The sequence below is a fragment of the Hippopotamus amphibius genome, chromosome 8 (genome assembly GCF_030028045.1).
Source record: "Hippopotamus amphibius kiboko isolate mHipAmp2 chromosome 8, mHipAmp2.hap2, whole genome shotgun sequence".
Lineage (NCBI taxonomy): Eukaryota > Metazoa > Chordata > Mammalia > Artiodactyla > Hippopotamidae > Hippopotamus > Hippopotamus amphibius.
The window spans coordinates 10,490,128-10,512,791 of NC_080193.1; the positions used below are offsets into that span (position 1 = coordinate 10,490,128).

The 22,664-nt window shown below is 48.9% G+C and overlaps 1 protein-coding gene across 3 annotated transcripts; it reads right to left on the reverse strand.

Annotated features, from left to right (window-relative positions):
• Positions 1-9,892: 9,892 nt before the first annotated feature.
• On the reverse strand, positions 9,893-18,960 carry MLEC (malectin). Of its 3 annotated transcripts, none has more exons than XM_057745458.1 (5): positions 18,882-18,960; positions 12,631-12,809; positions 11,616-11,792; positions 11,452-11,509; positions 9,893-10,303 (listed from the first exon to the last, which is right to left on the reverse strand). In XM_057745458.1, exons 2-5 carry the CDS (start codon positions 12,793-12,795, stop codon positions 10,074-10,076), a joined length of 630 nt encoding a protein of 209 aa, XP_057601441.1. In that variant the 5' UTR covers positions 12,796-12,809; positions 18,882-18,960; the 3' UTR covers positions 9,893-10,073. The 3 variants fall into 3 exon arrangements, with proteins under 3 accessions (XP_057601441.1, XP_057601439.1, XP_057601440.1); XM_057745456.1 differs by lacking the exon at positions 18,882-18,960 and adding an exon at positions 18,473-18,860; XM_057745457.1 differs by lacking the exon at positions 18,882-18,960 and adding an exon at positions 16,024-16,082.
• Between the last annotated feature and the right edge of the window lie 3,704 nt (positions 18,961-22,664).

The following is a 22,664-nucleotide window of genomic DNA, read 5'->3' on the forward strand; positions in this document are numbered from 1 at the left end:
CCCCTCTCCCCACTGTCAGCCTCAAAGACTTGATTTATGCAGGCCTTGCTGGGTACCTCTCACCTAATATGAGGGGTTTGGGAGTGGCCAACAGGCCTCGCCTGGTTCCTGGACAATACCCCAACCTGACTCCACCTGTCGCCCAGCCTGGTGGAACAGTATATGGCCAAGTTCCTATCTAAATGCTGTCCTGTCTTTGAGAGATTACCACCGGGGTGGGATTTCCCAAACTGTTCAGGGAAATTTTAAGATGTGTACAAAGAATTAAAGTCTTTCCCTTTGCAAACAATTCTTTTTAAACTACTCAGCAGTAAGTGGTTACTGAAGAATTTCCAGAACTCTTACTATGCTACTTGATTGTGAATCACCAAGAGGAGGGTTTAGCATGCAGCCATTTCCCACAATCACTTGCTCACTGAACCTTTGCTCTCAGAACACCAGGACTAGAGTTATCTGGATGCCAGCTTTGCTCGTTAGGGATGATAACATATTGACCCCTTTCCCTGCAATTCCATGTCCAGGAATTTAGCCTATATGTATGACAAAGCTGTTTACTGCAGGACCACTCCTAACACTGAAAAATTACACTAAGTTACAGTTGTATCCATTCATGTTACACAGCTGTTAAAAAGAATGAGATCCATCTCTATGTACTCCTACCGAGAGACCTCAAACATAGATTAGCAGGGGAAGGGGAAACAAGGCACATATTCCCCTTTGTTTAAAATTTAAAAGTATATGAATATTTGTATCTGTAATTGTAAAGGAAGGAGTTTGGACATATACAATAAAGTGTTAAGTGAGGCTCCCTTTGGGGAGGAGAGTATTGGAAAGGACTAAACGGGGATATATTCACTTCTGACACTCTTTAGAGCTACTTTTTTTTTTAATATTTATTTGGTTGCACTGGGTCTTAGTTGCAGCAGGCGAGCTCCTTAGTAGCAGCATGCATGTGGGATCTAGTTCCCTGACCAGGGATTGAACCTGGTCCCCCTGCATTGGGAGTGCAGAGTCTTCTACACTGTGCCATCAGGGAAGTCCCTAGAGCTACTTCTATACTACTTTATCACAACAAGCATATGATCATGGGCTGCTTGTATGCTTTTAAATAAATAAATAATAACTTAGGACGTGTCTGGAAGGTAGACTCTAAGTCAAAGTAGCCTTATTATCTCTTAAAATTTAAAAGCCACCTCAAACTTGATCACCTTTTTCTGTTCAAAAATTTTTAAATAAATACTGCCATATAAGGGTGTTGAGGCTTGTACTCTCTGATCACTACCTATGAACTGTGGTTAAAAAGAAAAAGACTATGTCTTTAGAATAGAAAACAAAGAAAGAAAGAAAGAAAAAATATCTATAAATATTCCTTTTTAAAAAGGAGTAGGAAAAATTAGGGGTATAACCTCCAATCTGCCTCTGCATTTCCTCACCAAATCTTCCAAAGGTATGTCAAAAGGCTCTTATAAAAAAAAAAGTTTTTTTGGAAAGTACATATACTAATTCCCCATTTGGTGGAAAAAGGAAAATAGAGATTGACTGCATTAAGTAGCAACCCCAATGTCTCCCTGGGCCAGCCATAGGTAGACTGGAGTGGAAAGGCTGGCCTCCTTCACCCCAGCTTGGTGCTCTTCAAAAGTCCCTCTCCTCCAGCTGCTTATTTTCCTCACTGTAAGAGCTGTGATAGTGGCTGTTTTCCAGGGCAGTCCCAGAGTTGCCAGGCAGTCTGCCTCAAATCAGGCCAGGCAGGTGGGGCCCAGAGCTGGTGCAGTCAAGGTAAGCAGGACACCAGAGGGCTTTTTTCTGCTGAGACAGGGGAAGTTCAGTCTTCCTTCCTGCTGCCTCCCTAAAGGTGGCATCCATCGCATCTGCCAGTCGTGGCTGGGACTGCAGGCAGGCCTTGTGGTCTGGGAAACTGAGAGCTAGTACTTCCCTCGTGCCCAAGTCACTTCTCTCCCTGGCTAAGAGCTGTTTTTTAAAAGCATTCATTTATTATTTATATCCCACCTGTTTCCAGAAAGGATTCGTGGCGTATTCCAAAGTTGTACAGCACAAGACTGGTGGGTGGAAATTCATGTAGCCTTGCTGAGGGCGTAGCTTTCAAAATTTAAAGTGTATATACTGTTTTTTGTTTTGTTTTGTCTTTGGCTGTGTCGCGTGGCATGCAGGATCTTAGTTCTCCAACCAGGGATCTAATGTCTGCCCCCTGCAATGGAAGCTCGGAGCCTTAACCACTGGACTATCAGGGAAGTCCTGTGCATACACTGTTTGATTCAGTAATTCCTTAATGGAATTCTAAAGGCACACTTGCACATGTGAAAAATAAATATATATAATAAATATGTATGTATGTACATATAAATATAAATACATATAAAATGAAAGATATACACCAAACATAATACACCTGTATTATCCTCTAGGGATTAAAGAGGTAGGACTAAGAAAGATGAGTTTTCACATACTGCACTGCATGTAAATTTTTTAAATGTACTTATGCACTTTGTATCACTAAGTCTTAAAAGGTTACTGCCTTTTTCAGAGAAAGAATAATATAATAAACCTCCATGTAACCATCACCCAGCTTCTTCAGTTATCTATATTCAAAAGGTTCCTTCTTCAAAGTAGTACATCATGAGGTTAAAAGCATAGGCTCTGCCGTTAGACAGAGCTGAGTTCCAGTCCTCACTTGGCCACTCACCAGCTATGTGACTTTGGGCAGGTCATTTATGCCCTCTGAGCCATTGTTTTCTTATCTGTAAGTCAGGCTAGTCACTGGTCTTTCCTAAGGTTGTAAAGAGGAGATGAAAACAGCAACAAAAAGCACTCTGCTGGCTCCAGGGAGAGTGTCTTGTGAACGGTCACTATGGCAATACATGTAAGTGGCCTCTTTCTCCTGGACCTCTCTGCTGAGGGCAGGCACTCTGGGCAGGGAGAAGCCTGGGAGCTGGATGGGAGAGTGCGGTGACCGAAAAGAACAGTCAAGTCAGAGCAGAGAGGAGATGAGCTGGGGACCAAGGCTTGAGGAAGCAACAGACTGAGTCAAGTAGAGGCCGTGAGAAAGCTCAGGAGAGGGAGTCTTAGGATGAGGCCCAAGGCAAAAAGTAAGTGGGCTTTTTTTCACTAATATAAGTGGTCAGCAACAAACAAAACTAAGGCTCTTGGGCCAGGGAACCGCAGTGAGGTGCCTACCATCTCAGGTTGCTAGACAGCAGAGGCCCGCCCGCTCCAGACCTCCTCCGTGCTTCACCTCTGTTCTGCCTTGACACTTCAACATTGCTATGGCAACAGGCTTTCCAGTAAATGTTGGAAAAACTCATCTCTCTTCCTCTGTGGGGGGCGGAGGGGCGTGGGGTACTAAGTACGGAGAAAGGTCCGACACACCGGCTCCAGCCAACCGGGAGCCTGATTTCCTCAGCGAGATTAAGATCTGGACCCAAGAGTGTCTTAACCCAGCCCCCGGCACTTGGCCTAAGATCTTCTGTCAGATAATCTTTCTCCCTGAGAGTCCCTAGAGCAGGGCTTCTTCAGGTCTCTTCCCCATTTGGCAGCTTGTGCAAAGCTACCTGAAATAGTAACAACCAAGTCTAAATCAGTAAAGAACTCCAGTTATGGGTGGGTTCAAGCTAAAAATGAGGCTCTGTGGGCCTCCTGGCTTATTTGGGCCCTGAGAAAAGACTCCATCAACACTGGCTTCATTCTTGGAGCTGAGCACTGAATTCTGCCCTTCAAGGGATAACTAAAGGAGGTAGGCCAGCTCTCCCTCCCATTCCCCAAACCAGCAGCCTCCATTCCTGCTTGGAGAAACACAGCACATGGCATCAGGGGAGAATGGAAGGTGGGAGAGAGGAATGATTAAGAGTGACAGTCCTGGTGTAAAACCTCAGTTCTGCCTTTTGCTGGCTGTGTGGCCTTCAGCAAGGCACCTCACCTCTTGAAGGTGAATACCAACTGGTTTGTTGAAGGTTAAACAGAGATAACATTGGTAAAACTGCTTGGCCTTGTGCCTGGCCCATTTCAAAGGCTCAGTGAAAGATATCTGTAATTATTATTTTTTTAGCCTTAGAAAGAGCGTGGGCTTTGCAGACAAATAGACCGGGTTGAATCCTGGCTTGACCGTTTACTGAGTAGCCTGGTGTAAATTACTCAAGTTTTTGGAGCTTCGTATTCCTTATTCCTCAGCTATAAAATGTGATGGATAAATCATAGGGGAAAAAAAGTCCTTCTTGCACTTTCTGCCCCTTCCCGCCCCTTCCCTTGTCAACACTGACAAAACACCAGAAAAGGAGACAGCAGAGAAAACCGTCCCATGGCTCAGTCTGTCCACAGGCTATCATGGAAGCTGAGGAGAAAATGGGAGGGGAGGCAGCTACGGGCTCAGTGTGCCTTGGAAGTGAGAGTGTCATGGCCTGGTGTTCCAGTGAAAGTGGAAACAAAACAAAACAACTGTTTATTTCTCCTTGAATGCGCTGCTGGTTGAAATGGCCGGGCAGCATTTTAAAAAACTCTGTTCCCTTAACCAAACATCCTGGTGAAAAGAAAAGAAAGCTCCCAGGTTCATCACGTGAGAACCTTTAGCAGCCAAGAGAACCCCTGGGTCTCCCTCTTCCCACCCCATCACCCCAACCTCACTTCTTTGCAGTCAAGTTCACACTCAATCCCAACACAGAGTGTCACTGCAAATTGTTTATTAAAACACAAAGCAATGGACAGTGAAAAACATCCTGATTTTTTTTACTTTTTGGTGGGAGCAGGGTGGGGCATGGATGGGGTAGGGACAGATGGAGACAGCCCAGAAGGAAAGACAGCTCTGTCCACCCCTACAGCTTTCCCGGGCCAGCCAGGTTCAAAGCCCCTCAGCCACATCTCACTGTCACTGTAAATGCGTGTTGTGGCTACAGACAGAGAGAAGGTTCGGCCTCTGCAGGGAGAGGATGAGAATCTAGCGTAGGGGCTACGAAGAACTTGACACTATTCTCCAGCACTTGGTACAAAATAGAGCAGCCAGGCCCAATCTAGAGGGGCGGGCTTGATTTCCTGACAAGTCAGGTTAGGCCAACAATGGTTGAAGAGGCTGCCCTGAGCTCTGAATGGGCAGCTGGTCCGAGTGTGGAAGAACCTGGTGGAAGGAAAATCCAAGGAGGGAACTCACCCAGGGTCAAATTTCTTTTCATTCCCTGGATCATGACACACCAGGGAAGAGAGGAGTCAAGGCTGTCTCATTCCTGGTTCTGCCATAACGCCTCTCCCTGCCAACTCTCCCCTCCCACCTGGCAACTCAGCCCTCCTTTCCCGACAGTTATCCTTTGAAAGGACGGAAAGCGCACTTCAGATTGTTGTTGTTTTTCCTCATACTGAAATAAAGCCCCGAAGCTCAAAATAGAGGTGAGAATGGAGTTCTGCTTTTCCTGGTGCTACGTGCCCCTATCTCGCAAGACTGCCTGCATGCAAGAGGTGCCAAGGCCCTCTCTGCCAACGCCAACAGGCACTACTGTTTCCCTGGCTGCCAGCATAATCCTGGCTCCTTGGTTTTATACTCCTGCGGGGCAGGGAAGGGGGAACCCATCCCAAGAGATCCCTCCTGCTCTTTTCCTGCCAAGCCAGCCAGGCCCCAAATCATCTGCCCTCATCCAAATGATTTGGCAGCCTACAGCCAGCTCGCCAAAGGCAGCTGGGCAAGGACGAACCAGATCGGCATCAAGCCACCCATGCACAGAGAAGAAACTGCCCTCGCTGGGCAGCGGACCCACTGGAGCCAACCTAGTCTTGTAACAAAATGAGGAAATCTAGCCCTCTTGCCCCAGGAGAGGTCTAAATACAGAAAGAGCTAGAAAGAGTCCTAGCTCGGACTGAAAGGGAAGAATTACTCTGATCTCTCTGAAGCTTGAACATTAAGGCTTCTTTGCAATTTTCTTAGAGCTCTTTCTTCCCTAATTATATCTCTCCATAGAAGAGTAGATTCCTTCTCTGGTTTCTGAACCCATCCTGGGTGTATCTGCTTCTACTTCTGCACCATCACTTAGCCTCGCCCCAGGCTCCTTCCCCTGGGGCCACAGGGGAAGGAGGCCCAAAGCTTACCCTCCCTCCCCACCTTGTTGTTTTTGTTTTTGTTTCTTAATTCGTCTCTCACTCTGGAAAGCTCACCTGCTCTCCTAGGTCCTTTTGGAGAGGCAGGAAGGACAGTATTACATGTTGCCACTTGATGCCATTAAGGCTCCTCGAGGCAAGAAGACACTTTAATTAGGTCAGAGCCTGGCCAGCAAAGGGGAAGGGGAGGAAGGGATGGGGAAGCAGCCCCATGGCAGGAACTGTGAGACCCCCTGCCCAGACCTGAATCTAGAGGGAACGCCCACCCTGGCTCAGAGCAGGAGAGGAAAAGGCACTGTGCTGACCGTGTGGGTCCTTCCCCAATCCCCAGGGAGGGTCGAGAGCCTGCTAATTCTCTCCCTGGGCTTCCCAAGGTGAGCCGATTTCTAGGGAAAGGAATATAAGTGCTAGGAAAGGGAAAATACTGCTGCTGTTTTCTGAAGTTCAACTGAGATTCTAGAAGTGATGGCCAGGCCTTCCCAGGAGAGGGCAGAGGCAGGATGAGGAAGAAGAGAAATTCCTTAAAACAGAAGCTTCTCCAAAAAGAAAAGAAGTCAAATCACAATTCGAAAACTGGATTAAAGTTCCCAGGCAAAGAGAGGGGGAGGTGAGCTTAACTCGAACTTCACCCCATCTCTTCCGAGCCTAAGTGACTTCTAATGTGATCCCCCAATTTCAGGCCAGTATCTCTTAGGCAAATAGTGGGAACAAGAAAACAAGATCACACTCTCAAACTAACAGGTGGGCCTGCCGGCCCTGTGGTCCTCCTGCGAGTCAGACACCACTGACATAAAAAGAACCATCTTTCAAGTCACCAGAACGCAAGGTAAACACTGAGCAGCTTCTGCTCAACAGTGGAGGTTTTTTTTTTTTTCCTTCAGAAACATGTATCTGGTTCAGGGGGCACAGGTCCCACAGATTGTTTCCTGGCATGATGTTCCCGTCAGCATGAGTGAAGCCCCAAAAGAGTCGGATTAAAGGCCAGCTGGTCCCTGACCCAAATCAGAGCTACACTGCAGGCTCTCAGCCCACCTTCCACAGACATCTTTGCCCGGTCCACCCAGAAACTGAACCCAAGCCATACTTCTAGCAACAAGAGTTTCACCTTGGCTGTCTGCTCTTGGCTTTGGCCAGCTAGGCTCAGGAGAATCTATAAGCCTAGGACAGAGCATGGATCCAGTAGAAGAGTTCAGGCCTCTCCTTCCCCACCCCTAATGGGCATGACTTCTCACCTCCCCAACCTGTCAGACTCCCCAACAGCGCAGCCCCTCAGCCCTAGCACCAGTTCAAGATACAGACATGGGGCCAAACAGTGCAAAAAGCAAAAGATGAACAACAGAGTAATTCTTGACACACATAATACAAAAATAAAAATAGAGTACCCCATCCCCACCCCTTTAACCTAAACTTCATGTACCTATATCATCTTGAAGGAGCCAAAAAAAAAAAAAGCTTTCAAGCTCAGCATCACAAGCCAACTGTGACGAGCCCTGGGCAGCTCGGTGAGCTGGGTGGGCTTGGTTCCAGGGGACTCTACCCCAGCCCCCACCAGACTTCTTCCTGTTTCCTCACTTCCTCTTTAGTTTTTGTGAGCCATAGAAAGATGTTCCTTCCTTTCAGACACAACCAAAGAGGAAAGTACCCGTCCCTATCCCTGAGCTCAGAGGGGAAGGATGGGCTTGGAAACAGAGGCAGAAGCAAAGCTGCTTGGCTTACAGTACCATTAGGAAATGGCCCCAGGAGCCAGGGTTTCCTTCTGAGACTCTGAGTCACTGAAGGGAAGGGTTGAGGTGAGGAGGCGGGGAGCCCTCCCTCCTCACAGAGACCCAGACAAGCTAACGAACAAGGCAAAATGGAGGCAGCAAGCCCTCCTTCCGCATCCTGTTTACTCCACGGGCAGTGGCCCGCGGCTCTGGAGAGCTGTGATGGAGCGGGAATGGAAGCCACTGTCAGAAGCCCAATTAATAGGGTGTCCACGGCGCCCGGCAGCTGGTCCCCAGGACCAAGGCTTCGGGACGTCACCCTGTAACGCAGGGAGCCTCGTGAAGCGCTCCAGAGTGTTCCTCTGATTACAGCTCCAGGCCGCAGCCGTCCAGCTGCCTGACTCGGTACCCGAGCACTGAGGCCTAAGTCACAGCGGAAATAAAGGGCTACGACTCTCAAAGGACTAAATGCTCACCTGGAATAACTCATGAAGGACATGAGCCCAAGGGCTACTTAGTCACGTAACGAACAGTTCAAATATATGGAGCTCTTAGAAAACATATCCAAAATGACAAACTCAAAATTAAACACATTCTAAAAAGATGGGCCTGGTCTGAGATTCTGTGCTGCTCCAGCCCAAAAAGAAACTACCCCTGCGGCTTTCCATCCACAGAATTCTTGTAGCTTGGCTGGGTCCTCCCTCATTGCTCCCCTAACTGGGAAAACGATGACAGGGACCAGCAAGGAGGGGAACAGGGAAGCCTCATTTCCTGTAGAAATTTTCCCAGGGAATTCAAGACAGACACTTAGAGGCTAAGGGTGGCTTCAGAGCTGCCAGGACTATGGCTGACTGGCAATCTTTCAGCCCCGGCACAGCAAGAACCTGGCTGTGACTTGGACAGGGAAATGAAAGGACAAAGGGGTGCACTACTAAGGTCAGTGAGAGGTGCCACTGGGCCAGATACAGACAATCAGTCTAGTTCCTTGGGGCAGCTCTGCGTTTAAACCAAAACTGGTTGAACCGTGACACAGAAGGACGTGGGAATAAATTAACGTCAGATACTAGGTACTCTCAACAGTGGTCAGTCACTTAGTAGGGCTCAAGTCTCTGAGGTTGCTCTTAAGTTACGCTAACATAAGCCTTTCCTAATCCAAAGACCAGAAGAGACTTTTAAGGTCAAGTGTTCTGTTGCTGCAGGCTGGAAAGCATCCCTGCCCCTGGCAGCAAGACCCTACAAGGGGGCCAGTAAAAGAACTGCTGGGTCAGGTCCTCCTGGCTGCTGGCTCAGAGATCCAGGGAGGGAGGTACCAATAAGGTTAGGTGGTGGAGGATAAGACATTCAAGCAGAGGGAACCCCAAATCCCCACGTCTCCTTCCCTTCTTGGCAATAACTTAGCGGGACGGTTGAGAGAGAGGTTTCAAATGAGCCAGGTTCAGAAAAAGAAAGAGAGAGAGAGAGAGAGAGAGACAGAGGAAATCAAATCCCCAACAGGCACTGAAATCAAAATGATTTGCTGCGGTAAGAAGTCAGAGGCAACTTGAGGACCTGATATAAACTAATCGTCTTGGATACCAGACAGTCCTCTAACTGGCACATGTCAGGGAGACGAGCAATGACAAAGCTCAAACACTTAAGGTGGAACCACCACTGGGCTAAAACCAGAAAGGCTTCCAAGTAAGGAAGTATCTACTTTTCTTTCTCCTTTTTAATCCCCCTTCCGTTTTCATCTTTATCATACAAATTATACACCTACACACACACACACAGCACACACTTTGAATCCCAGGACATTTGAAAGCTTATCTGGACATAACTTCAGAACATACCCAACTCCCAGTGCTGCTCTTCTCGTGTAAGAAGATGACATTTCCCTGCTGTTAATTTCTAACCTAAAAAAAGGAACCATGTCTGCTCTGAGTTCAGAATCCTTTCCACTGGGTTTATGGACAAAGACCCTTGAGCAGGTAGGATCCAGTCTACCCTACGTACCTACATACCCTAGAGAGGCAAGAGACAGTGGGGGGCCACCACAAAGAGAGAACTAGGACTGGAGCAGGTCTGGGACCAGGTGGTGGGCGAGGGCTGCTCTCTACTCATTCTGCCTCTTTTCACCTCCTTTAAGAGAGTGTGTGTGTGTGTGTGTGTGTGTGTGTGTGTGTGTGTGAGAGAGAGATCTGTTTGTTTGTTTCTGTTAATCACTGTAAAAAACACAGAAACCCAAACCAACATGTTTGGTTTCTTTGCCACGCCCCTCCACCTGTTCAGGATGCTGCTTTGCTCTCACAACCGGCAGAGGCAGAAGAGGGTTGGAATGAAGACTCCGAAGGCCACCAGGATGGGAAACATGAGGCTGCTGTTGTCCGAGGCATAGGGGTTGGGCGTGCGGGGGCCCGACTGCACCCGGTTCTTATTGGTCTGTCTTTTGAGATTAGACCCTTCGTCATATTCTTCTTCCTCCTCCTCCTCTTCTTTCTTCTCCAGTCCTGGATGAGGCTGCAGCTTTGGTACATCTGACGCAAGAAACAGAATACTTTTTAAGTAAGACCCACAGCATTTAAGGGAGGTTCTTAAGGGCAGTAAATGAGCCACAAAAAAGAGACCCTATGAGCTAAGCCAGATTCACAAGAAGGAGCAGAAAGAGTTCCCAGCCTAGAGAACAGCAGATTGCTGCAAACATCTGTCTTCTTCAGATTTAACTAAAATGTAGTAAAAAGCCCCGCGCACAGAGAGGCTATCTCCCCTTCGTGTCCCATTTCTTCAGAGCCCCAAGAGAACCAGATTGGACAAGGACAATGCCCCGACACCCAGAGCTTGACCTTTTCAAATCTCTCCTCCTCACTCCTACAATCCCATGTTCCCTTTTGATTCACACAGCAGCCGAGGAAAAGCTGGTCTACGGAGTTCTGGATTCTCAGCACATACTACCCCTCTGTTCTCTGTCCCCTCCTGAGGGACTCCGGCTACAGATCAGTTTGGTGGCAAGACATCCTCTGGGATGTCATAACAATAGGATGAGAGCCTCAGTGCCTCCAGGATGAGGTGGGGAAAGGCAGAGAGGCGGGATGGGGGAGAAAAGTCACTAAGACAAAAAAAGGCTTTCTCCGCAAAAATCAGCCTAGGAAAGCTGGCAGCCAGGCCCCTCAACCCTGAGAAAGAGATATACTCTCAGGCTGGATCCCAAGGTTGAGGAGACACTAATATATGAACTTCTGCTCAGTGCGGCACAGCGACGCTGCACTCTCTTGGAGCACACAAAAGACTCAAGACTTCCTTCTGCCTTTTTCATCTTTATGCCCCCACGACATACATGTCAAAGAAACAGAATAAGGATGAGTTTTAGGCAATTCCAAACGACCACAGGGTCAGGGCACACCCCTAGCTACCATTATTAATCCCAATTTACAGTGAGGTTAAAGGATTTTGTCCAAAACCAACCTGCTGATTAAATGGCCACAGCAAGATGTGACACCGATTCCCTCCAAAGCTTATGGCTAGCCCCGTGCTGCACTCATCCCCGGCCACCGGACTCTGCGTTCCCCACAGTCTGACTTTAAGTATTAGGGTTTTCAAAATAGTGATCAGCTAAACCATCCCTCAAGGGCTTCCTCAATCATATCCTTCAGCCCACATCAAAAAGCAGATCAGAAATACAACTTACCATCCACTGTCCCGGCCATGATGTAGAGTGCACAGACTTTGGGATTGTCATAGTATCCCTAGGGAATGGGAAACAGCAGTCAAGCCCACACGGCAGCAAACATCCCCCCCACACCCATTCTTCGGAGCGTGTCCTCAGCTGTGAGGGCAGGGGAGCAGCGTTACCTTGACAAACTCAATGTAGAGTTTCCCTGTGAAGGTGGACACCTCCCCCTGGACGCTCAGCTTCCCCTTTCTGATGCTCATGGGGATGATTTCATCATGAGCTGTACTGTGACCCACGCGATCAAAGATATCCAAGTCCTTCACCACGACGTGGCCATTCAATCGCACATCGAACACCTGGCAAGATGAAAAAAGAAGCCAACATCAAAACCGCCTGCTTCACACCCCTTCGGTAGCTGGACATCAGGTATATGCCTGGGCTTCAAGTTCAAAAGTAATTTAAGGAATGATAAGGCCGGATATACTCCAGGGTGGCTAGAGCCCTTTACCTGAGCCAAATCAAAGCCACGTTCATTCACTGTCAAGGCTGCATACTGGCTGCAGGGAACAAAGAATACAAGCTAAAAGCTCAACATGGAAAGAAGGAAATTCAGAGGAAGGGACATGAAAAGAATGGGGCTAAAAACAAGAAGGTACTGACAACCAAGAGGGGAGAGGTTATAACCAGAAGGGCCTTAAGAGGATTAATTAGTTGCCAAGAATTAGGATTCTGGCATTGCCTTCTGGCACCAACCCCGAGGCAAGTGCAGCCTTATAGTAACGGGAAACAGCTGGGCAAAAGGCATCCCGCTTTGGCAGTTCCCCGGTTGCCTAGTGGTTAGGTTAAACAGCTGGGCAAAAGGCATCCCGCTTTGGGAGTTCCCCGGTTGCCTAATGGTTAGGGTTCTGGGCTTTTAATGCCGTGGCCCAGGTTCGATCCCTGGTCACAGAGCTGAGATCCCACAAGGCGTATAGTGTGACCTTTTAAAAAAAAAAGGAAAAAAGGAAAAATAAATAAATAAATAAATAAATAAATAAAATTAAAAAAAGGAAAAAAGAAAAAAATCAAGCTTTTCTTCAAAGCTCATCTGTTCCTCCCTTCTGGGGAAGTTCTCGCACTCTCTGGCCCTTAGCAGAGGGCTATCCGAGAGTGGTAACGTCCCACTTGTCAAGCAGGGGCCTGACCAGACGTCACCTTCTGCTGGGACTGTGCAAAGTAGACCTCGGCAAATTTCAACACCAGTACGTAGTCCCCCTCCTCCTTGATGGGCACTTCATAGCCAAAGGTCTCCTCATTGTACCGTTCTGTTTGATATAGGATCTGGTCCTCGGGGTTGGAACGTAGGATTGGCAGTTTCATGCCATAGTCAGAGGCTGGGGACAAAAGACAAAGAGAAACCACATCAGAGGCAAAACACAAAAGAAGAGCAGAGACCCCAGAACCGCCAGAGGCATTTCCAAGGCAGTGCTAATAACCTTCCCAGTGGAAGGGGCCACCCCCACTGCACCTGGCTCCAAAGAGACCAGCCACAAAGGCAAGAATCCGAAAGCCATTACCAAGCAAGAGTAAAATGAAAGAAACCAAACACTAATCACCCCAACAAGCTCCCATAACCCTCACAGCAGAACTTTTTGAAAGCACATGAAAATGACTTTTCCCCACTATATTCAGAGTGATGGGAAGGGAACGAGTCTAACTCATTATTAGAACAAAGCATTACGCTACAGCTGCCGGGTTCCCTGATGAGGGAGAGCGTCAGAGAAACCTCATAAAACCAGGGGGATGGCTGGAAACGACGCAAGACGATTAAGTTCAAAGGCTTTTTTTTCTCACTCAGATAAGCTCAGGAAAGTCATTCTTCATTGTCTTTACTACAAATAAGATACCAGCTTTAGTTGTTTTTTGTAATTTCTTCATTCAAAAAGTTCCAAGGCTAGTCAAAAGAAACATGCTCATTAAAAAAAGGATGTGATGCTCTCTAATTTCCTTTGGGTCCAAACGCCTTACTTCCCATAGACTCACAGAACTCAACCTCACCCACGCTCTTGAACTTTTCCCCAGACAAACCAAAAGAAAAAAAATTCCCACTGTATCCCCAGCACCTAACATACACTGGCCCACGATATGATTCACTGAATCAACAAATGGCAACAAAGGAGATGCCTGCAGAGCAGTGAAGCCATGCGCTCCTATCCACAGGGCCAGGGCCATCCTAACTGGGAAAGACAATGTGCCACAGTCCTGTTGGCACCTCTGGCCTAAGATGCCCAGGTCCGGAGGGGGCCACCTTTCCCATTTCAGACAGACAAAGGGAATAAGTCGGGGTAAAAGCAAAAAGTTCTTACTTGGGTGTATCAGAAGAGCCAAAAACCTCTATTGCCCTCAGCCTGCTCCCAATCTTAGTAGGAGATGGGTCTGTACGTGTTTTTCTTTCCCCCACGTGACAAACTAAAGCTAGGTCTTTCCTTGAATATAAGACTCTACGCTCCAGCCCGAGATGAACAGCCATGCTTTCCAGGGCTCCATCAATCTACTTTCCAAACCACAGACTTAGCAGTGACTGCAGTACACAGGTCTAGTCTCTCTTCTACCTTGGAGGAGAAGTCTTGGAATTCAGATTTCAAGATCACCTTCCAATCTCATATGGTGACTGAAGATATCTGGCACCTAGATCCTTTGGGCGACGTTTTGAGAGTGGGCATTCCAGGAGGCTTATCTTCTGAAACTCCAAGGGAGAGAATCTTTTATCTCCAAGGGAGGTAAAAGAGTAACTAAAAGATCCAGTGGCTAAGGTCAAGCCCTCAGAAAAATAAACAGAACTGTTAACAGTTCCTGTAAGTGAATAGCAGCCAGGAGATGAGATGGACGGATGAGACAATGAGCAGGAAACTCATTGCACTTGTCTCCAAACATTTTTTCTTCCTATTCTCCTCGAGAACTCAAAGGGGGGGGGGGGGGGGCAGTGAGTAGCACTACAGAGGATGTACTGCCAACTGGCCTAGCTCTGTCCCAGGCTCAGATCACAAACCTATAAAGATTAAAGATTGCCAGTCCTCTTCCAACTGACTTCTAAGAGTCTCCCTCTTCCCCGAGGACCATGATCCTTACAAATTTGGGACAGTCACTAGATGTGCTTTTCAGAGACACAGTAAATGTTGTGCATGTGTGGAGAATCTTTTCTTCCCCCCTTCCGGCATGGAAAAAGTGAGAAACTGACAGTAATGTAATAAGCTGTGGCAGCCTAAACACCACAGCTAAGAAAACTCAGACATATGAGCAGAAACTACTTAACCACCTTGGAATTACCTTTAAATATTTCCCCTAGTGGCTTTCCCATGAGATTTGCCACATGCAAAGTTGAATTTGCCTGAGTCCCAGGAGAGACAATAGTAAAAAGGACTTTTTCTTCCCCCTTGAGGCTTTATGCATTCACAGCTAACGTTCTCTGAAATACAGTGTACACAGGCAGCACACCACCGCGGCCGGCATGACATGGCTCAGACGGTTAACCAAAGAAAGAAGGAGGCCAAAGGGCCCACACTCTGTCCACAGCTTCTTAGCTCTAGACAACGGAGTCGCCAGGCTACTTGAAAAATTTAGCCCAGGTTTGAGAGTAAGATGGGCTGGATTTGAATCTATGTGATGTGGAACAAGTTGTCTTCTCTAGGTGTTTTCTCACCTGAAAAATGGGGTATCACCTACCTAAATTCTCTACCAGTGAACTGCTCCTAGGAGGGCCTGCAAATGAAGCCTGCTATTAGAAGAGAATTCTAAACCAATCCCTTGGCCTTAAGCAAATCAGAGGTAGCAGTGTCTCTCACGCTATCTTTCAAGCTCTTATCTCCCCAAGGCCAAATCCTTTCCCAGCCAAAAGGAAAGGGTCTTCTTTAGGTCTACAGAATTAGTCACCCTGGGCCCCCGGCCAGATTTTTTCCCTTCCAGAGCCACATTCTGCTCCACTTTTAATTCCATGTAAAAGGTCACTGAGCAGAGAAAAAGATAAAGACACTTTAACCTACTCTGGACAGGAGAGTTTTCAGACTCATGTCACTGATTTCAAAAGCATGACAAGTTTTATGAAGAAGGAAAAAAAGGCTCAGAGAGGGAAAGCCAATTCTTCAAGGGGGTACAAATAACTAGTGGGCATCTTTCTATGAAGAGGAAATAGCCTCTCTCCTAAAACCAAAGCCAAGTTCTATGCCCTCAGGCTAAATAACCAGGTCTTTTCCATCAGAGTCAAGAGGAACCCAGAAAGAGCAAGTTAAAAAGAACCTGGAATGCACAGCACACCAAAATCCCACACAGAGCGCTTTGGAGTCACTCTTGGTAGTGGTACCCCCATCTGCTGAAGCACACAGGTTGAAAAAAAGCCTTTCCCAAGCTGTCAGCATCTTCTCTGAGCACTAGCTATCCTCAAGGCAGAAATGAAATTCAATAAACATTATGAAGTGCCTTTGAAAGCAAAAGCCACTAGGTGCCCTGGGCCACTCACAGTTATGAGAATGCTGAACTACAAAGACGCTACAGAAAAACAGCAAGTTCAAAAGCAGGCCAAACTCTTATCTGGATTAACTTGGCAACAAATACCTGAATTCATTCGACATAAAAATGGACTTTCCTCGCGTGCTGGAAACAACATCACAGGCATGTGGGAAAAGAAAGACATACAGCTCCTACCGCAATTAGTGTAAATAGCTGCAGCAGGCAAGGGTCTCCGAATACCTGGCACACCCTGATCTGAACACTGCCAGAGAAGGGCAGGCAGAGGAACAGCTGCACTTCCCTTGGTGGTGCCGACTCCTTTGCACAGAAAGAAACTATAGAGAGCTGCCTTCTGAGAGAGGCAGATTAATCACTTCTCAGCCCCAGACCTAAAGCCAGCAAAATGCTACTCTCAGGAGTCCTCCAAGTACACTGTTGCAACCGGCTGGTCCAAACTACCACAACCTACAAGCTGACAATGGCCTTCCGCTCTCCATCCACGCCTTAAAGCGGCTACAATTCATACCCAAGTGGACCGCCAGACTGCAGCAGGGAACCTCCGTTTATGGAGTGCCAGGGTCTGGGACAGGACTCCAGTACCCATGAACTTTGGTAATTTGGCAAGTCACATACTTTTACCTGCTACAATAAACTCTACCAAAGGAACTGCGACCATGAGCCAATAACCCAAGGACAGAGAGCCTGGCTGTCCGCTGACCAGAGTCCCCCCCCCCCCCCCCGCAAGGAAAAAACCCCACCAAACCCACCAGCACCGGCAAATTAACACCAGAATTTCTGCATGAGGGGAGTAGCTGGGGACTAAACCTGTGTGGTGTTAGCTCCCTCCTCTGCACAACTGACCAAAGAGCATAATGTAACCTGTGTAAAGCCTGGTATCTATTAAGCGAAAGGAACCATCTGCACGCTGTCTCACCACAGCTATCTCTAGAGGTAAAGTCCACAAACGGTCTCCTTCCTCCCTGCCCACACCCATAAGGAAAGAGGAAGGGTCTAGGGTGGAGATAGCAATGACCTTCTGCTATTAAGTCTGGCTTTGGCTGCTGTTACAGCTGCTAAAGACCAAGGCCCTGACTCAGCTGAACCCAGGCTACTGAGACCTACATGCCAGGGCTAAATAACTTCCAGAGCTAAACTGAAGACAAACATAGAGCTTCGGAAAACAGCCCTGTGTCCCAACACCCTCACATGTATGGAAGCAATAAACTCCCCAATATAACAAACGCCAGGGCACTGCAATTAACTTGGTTGGAATAACTAAGTTAAACCCTTGGGACTTCCCTGGCAGTCCAGTGGTTAAGACTCTGCCCTCCCACTGCAGGGGACCCGGGTTCGATCCCTGGTTGGGGAACTGAGATCTCGCATGAGGCATAGCCAAATTAAAAAAAAAAAGGAAAAGAAAAGAAAAAAAAAAAAAAACTAAGTTAAACCCTTTAGGAAAGGCAAGAGCCAAATCTGAAAAAAAGAGTGAGAAAGTCTGTCTCCTACTTTTCTGGAGGTGGCATATTGCCAGTCTGGCAGCCTCTGAACCCAGCATACAGCTTAAATCTCCTTCCAACACATGAAGCGAGGAACTTCCTTCTTAAACCTGTTTTCCAATCCTACTAACAGAAGGAAAGAGTCTAGAGCAGATTTTCCCAAAGAGTCGTCTGCAGGTGACCTACATCAGAAGCCCCGGGTGCAGAAACCTGGGTTTAATCTACAGGTCTGAATTTGTATTTTTAATCAGCTGCCCTGGCAATTCTTACGCTAACTTTGAGAACTGTGCTGATCGTCGAAACTACTGTTGCTCCATCAGTTAAGTCAAAATCATTTTTCCCATAAGCTGGAATCACACCTCTTAGGACCACTTAGGGTAGGTTCTCCGCATTTGCAGACGGAATATTCAGGTCTTACGCTGTCTGACCCAGTTGACACACCACCAGCCCCATGTGCTGTATGGTTGCGACATAACCACCCTCTGGGAAAGGCCTGCAGCTTCTACTTTTAAGCACACATATTCCCCGCTCCAAAGGGGCGGCGGGGGAGGAGGCTACAATCAAACTTTCCTGGCCCATCCTCTTCGAAGATTCCTTTCCATTCTGGCTAAGAATCAAGCCCCACTCCTGCAGAGAGGGTACAGAAAGCCGCCGATTTCTGGGTCGGCAGGAATCTACCAGAAACGCACTTGAAAGGAGAGCAGAACCGTCGGGACAGGGACAGCGATAACCGAAAAACCCCTGAGGCCTCGAGGTGGCAATGGGCCGCCCTCGGCTTTACTTTCCCACCTCGCATGGAGGTGAGGGGTTAAGGAAATACAGGATGCGAGGTCCAAACAGAACTTCTCGCCAACTCTCTGTCTCGATGGCTCTTGGTAGCTTCAAGCCAGTGCCAGGCTCTGGGCTCTGATCGGGTCCCCGAAGAAACTGTAGAAAGAAACTTCGCTCCAGAGACATGGCCCCCGGGTCGAGGAAGGGGCTCTGGGCCCGCAGCCCTCGGCGCGCTGCGCCCGGCACGGCAGGCCCGGGATCCCGCGGCTCGGCCGAGGGGCTCTCACCTCGGCCCACCCGGCCTTCCAAAGGGTCCTTGCGGAAGTGGATCCCGTGCACGTCCACATGCGCCTCCCCGCCCGCGTTGACGGCCCAAATCACGCTCTCGGGCAGCCCGGCCCCCGCCAAGCCGACCACGCCGAGCCCCGGCCCCGGGAGCGCCGGCAGCAGCAGCAGCAGCAGCAGCAGCAATCGCAGGAGCGCCACGGCGGCTCCCTCGACCGCCCAGGCGCCCAGCATGGCGGCCTCCACAGCGGGGGCAGCCTCCGCCGAGCCTCGTCCTCAGCCGGCCGCCAGGCCGCCCCAGACTCAGAGAAACAGCGCCACGGGCCGCTGTGCCTCAGCCGCCGGGGACATGTCGCTCTCAGGCCTCCTCCTCGGGCACGGGTACCGCCTCCCACCTCAGGAACAACCTACCCCGTCGCCCAGCCTCCAGCCGCGACGCTGCAGCCAATCAGAGCCCGGCCCTTATTAATTATCCACCACCCCGCCGGGAGGCGCTCGCCCATTGGCTGCCAGGCGCGGGAAAGGGCGTGGCCACCCCTAGGCGCCGGCCCAACCATCAGGCACGAGAGGGAGCGCGCGCACAGGTCGGGGGTTCGGTTGAAGCGGCGGTTCGATGCGGAAGTGGTGGGGTGCAGCGCCCAGGCGGCCCCGGAATCCCGCAGCTGCATAAGAAAAGCGGCCTAGGGGGAAGGTTTAGGATAGGGCGCACTGACACGTCGCCAGCACTTCCGGTGCTCCAGATTGTTGGGGCCGAGGGGGCGTTGCCGACTTTCCCGCCCCTTCTTTCTTTCTCAGGGAGAGGCATGAGCATAAGCTCTAGGAGGGGAACCAACGGTCACTCTTCCGACCTGAGATTCAGCCTTTTTCCCCGTGTCAGGCAGGGAACCCATCCGCCCCTAGAAAGGCCACATGCACAGGTCTCCAGGGCACGGGTCCCACGAGGACAAGACCCCGCCCCCACCCCTTAGCGGGCTCGGGACTGGTGGTAGCGTCCAGACGGCCGTCCAATCAGAAGGCTCCAACGCAGCGGAAACGCGTGGCCTTGAGGGGCGGGGCTCCAGACTACCCGTGTCTCCATGGCGACAGACTCGGGCCGGCCCCAGCTAAGGTGGGGCGGGGCTGGGGCTTCCCCGGCCCGGCAGAAGGACTCGAGGGCGGTACCCCGTCTGGACATCCAGGCTGTCCCGCGCAGGCAGGAGCCTAGCTACCTCCCTGCTCTTTGGCACTTCACCCAGCGCTCTCCTGCCTTGGCGATCCCTGCGCTGTTGTCGCTTCCCGAACTCCCACCTCCGAGTTAGAGAAACTGAGGCCCAGGGCGGGGCGGAGCACTGCCCAAACGGTCAAACCGCAAGTTCAGGGCAGAGCCAAGGCAAAACCTCATTTATCCATTTGTTGAACAAATATTTATCGAGACCCTACTACTGGGGTTGTCAGATTTAGTAGCTAAAATACAGGAAGCCCAGTTAAATTTTAATTTCAAATCAATGGGACGTACTCATACTAAAAATAATGTATTGCTTGTCTAAAATGCAAGTTTAACTGGGCTTTTTGCAGTTTATCTGACAACCCTACCTACTACTTGCCAGGCAATGAGTTTTTCCAGCAGTGAACAAAACTACACTCAGGATCTCGAATGAAAATCACAGCCTCGCCTCAATTATGTAGTTGGAACAATGTGAGTGCTCTAAAGGAACACAGTGAGGTACGGAAATGAAGCATAGGTGGGGAATTTTTTTCTCTTTGTTTTTTTTTTTGGCCTCCGCCACAGGATCTTCGTTCCCCGACCAGGAATCTAACCGACCAGGAATCTAACCAAGAGCTCTGCATTGGGGTTGCCGAGTCTTAACCCCTGGACTGCCAGGGAAGTCCTAGGTGGAGAATTTAAATGCACCTGAATTCCTTCCTCAGCCCCCAAGAGCAGATTCCCACAGAGAGAATTTTTGGAGTATCCTTTCTTGGTCCCACTTTTTTCCCCCTGTTTTGCAGGATCTGGACTTGTTTCCTCCCACAGACTTGGTTCCCCTCCCAAGGCCTCTCTGTGGCCCTGCCTTGGAGTTTCCAATCCTACTTTCCTCTGAAAACTGTCATCTTTGGAGGAACCCGACAAGTCAGAGCTTGAGGAGCCCTCAGAGCAGGGGCCGTGGTGCAGATGGGGGAACACAGGAACAAAGAGATGATGCAGACGTCCTCCTCCTGGGCAGCTGATCTGTAAAGCCCATGTTCTGGCCATTGACGACACTGCTTCCAGGAGCTCATGTTTATTTTATCCTCAAGGCGGTCTAGTCTAGGAGAAACTATCACAGAAACGACTAAACTTTTGAAGAGGACCCAGAAGGCCTAAGCTTAAGCCTTCTCTCAGTCCCCTAGATCCTTGGTCACCCCAGGAGGTGAACAAGATACCTGGCTAGCCCCCCTCCCCCAAACGAGGCTCTCAGAGTCCATTCCTGGCAGGGCTATCCTTGTACCAAGGGGCCTGGCCCCATTTCTGAGATTCAGATGCTTGCAGATTAGGCTACCTCTTAGGTAAAATAAAAGTTCTGAGAACTTGGAGGCGGGATGAGCACAGGATCTGAGTTAGACTGCCTGGGTTCCAAGCCCTGCTCCACCATTCACTCACCATGTGGCCTTGGGCAACCTCCCTGAGCTTCAAGATTCCTCCAACTGGGACATGACAATAGTTTCTACTTCAAAGGGTAGATCTGAGGATTAGAGAAGGTAATGCAACCATCTGACTCAGCAATTTCACTCCATGTCACCCAAGAGAAATGAAAACATCCTTTCACACAAACACTCGTACATCAATGTTCATAGCAACATTTTTCATCATGGCCGAAAAGTGGAAGCAACCCAGGTGCCCATCAACTCATGAGTGGGTTTTAAAAATGTGGTATATCTGTACAACAGACTCTCCAGCCAGAAAAAGTAACATAATACTGGTACAGACTACACCATGGATGAACCTTGAAAACATTTTACTGAGCGAAAGAAGCCAGAAAAAAAAAAAAAAGGCCACAAAGTCTATCACTGCATTTATATAAAATGTCCAGAATAGGCAAATCTATAGAAACAGAAAGTAGACGTGTGGTTGCTTGGGGCTGGATGATGAGGGAGATTGTGGGAGGGGGGGTGATAACTAAAGGGTATGGGGTGTCCTTTTGGGGTAATGACACTGTCTAAAATCAACTGTGGTATGGCTACACAAGTCTGTGAATATACTAAAAACCACTGATTTGTACATGTTAAATGGATGAATTGCATGGTATGTGAATTATATCTAAGTAAAACGGTTTCCAAAAATAAGAGGGAAGAGGAGGCAGAGAAGGAGGAGGAGGATGGAGGTGAAAAAGGGGAGGAGGAGGAGGAGGAAGGGGAGGAGGTGATGTACTTTAGAATAATCACCCTCCAGTCTCCCTGGGCGCAAGCCAAGCACGCAACCAATTGTTATCCTGGAATGAAAGAGTCCCTGAGTTCTTGCTTTTCTGCACTTTGTACCCCCACCTGCACTGTGAAAAGTTGCCAGAGTTAGGCTTTTTTTTTTTTTTTTTTTTAATATTTATTTATTTGGTTGCACTGGGTCTTAGTTATGGCATGCATGTGGGATCTAGGTGCCTGACCAGGGATGGAACCTGGGCTCCCTGCTTCGAGAGTGTGGAATCTTATCCACTGCACCACCAGGGAATTCCCCAGAGTTAGGCTTTTTTAGGAATGCCCAGAGCTCGTGATAAGTATTATCGTTGAGGTTGCAGCCTCCTCAGATTCCTTTCTGCTGAAGGACCCTGTGCCCCTTGAAGGTGACAGTGTCTTCTGTAGGTGGCACCCCATCAGCCTGGGGCTAGTGAAGTTGGTGGTGTCATTTACCAGGGGATTTCCTAACAGAAGTATTGGACCCCTCAATTTACCAAGCTTTTTCTCTTTTCTTATCTCATAAGATTCTTACAGCGTTTGAAGGTATATAACTGAGGAAACAAGTCCACATGGCTGGGGGCCAGCAGTTTTCAAGTGGCGGGCACAGCTCCTGCAAGCAGAAGGTGGTTGCTACAGAATGGGGTCTCATCTGAGAGATTCTGGCTCACGGGCAGTCTCCTGGGGGCACGGGGTGACTGGGGTGGAAGGAGTCAAGTTTCCAGCAGCTGAGGGGTTATCAGGAGTGGGACTCAGGTCTGAAATGGGGGTGGGGACAGGAGACAAAAGGCT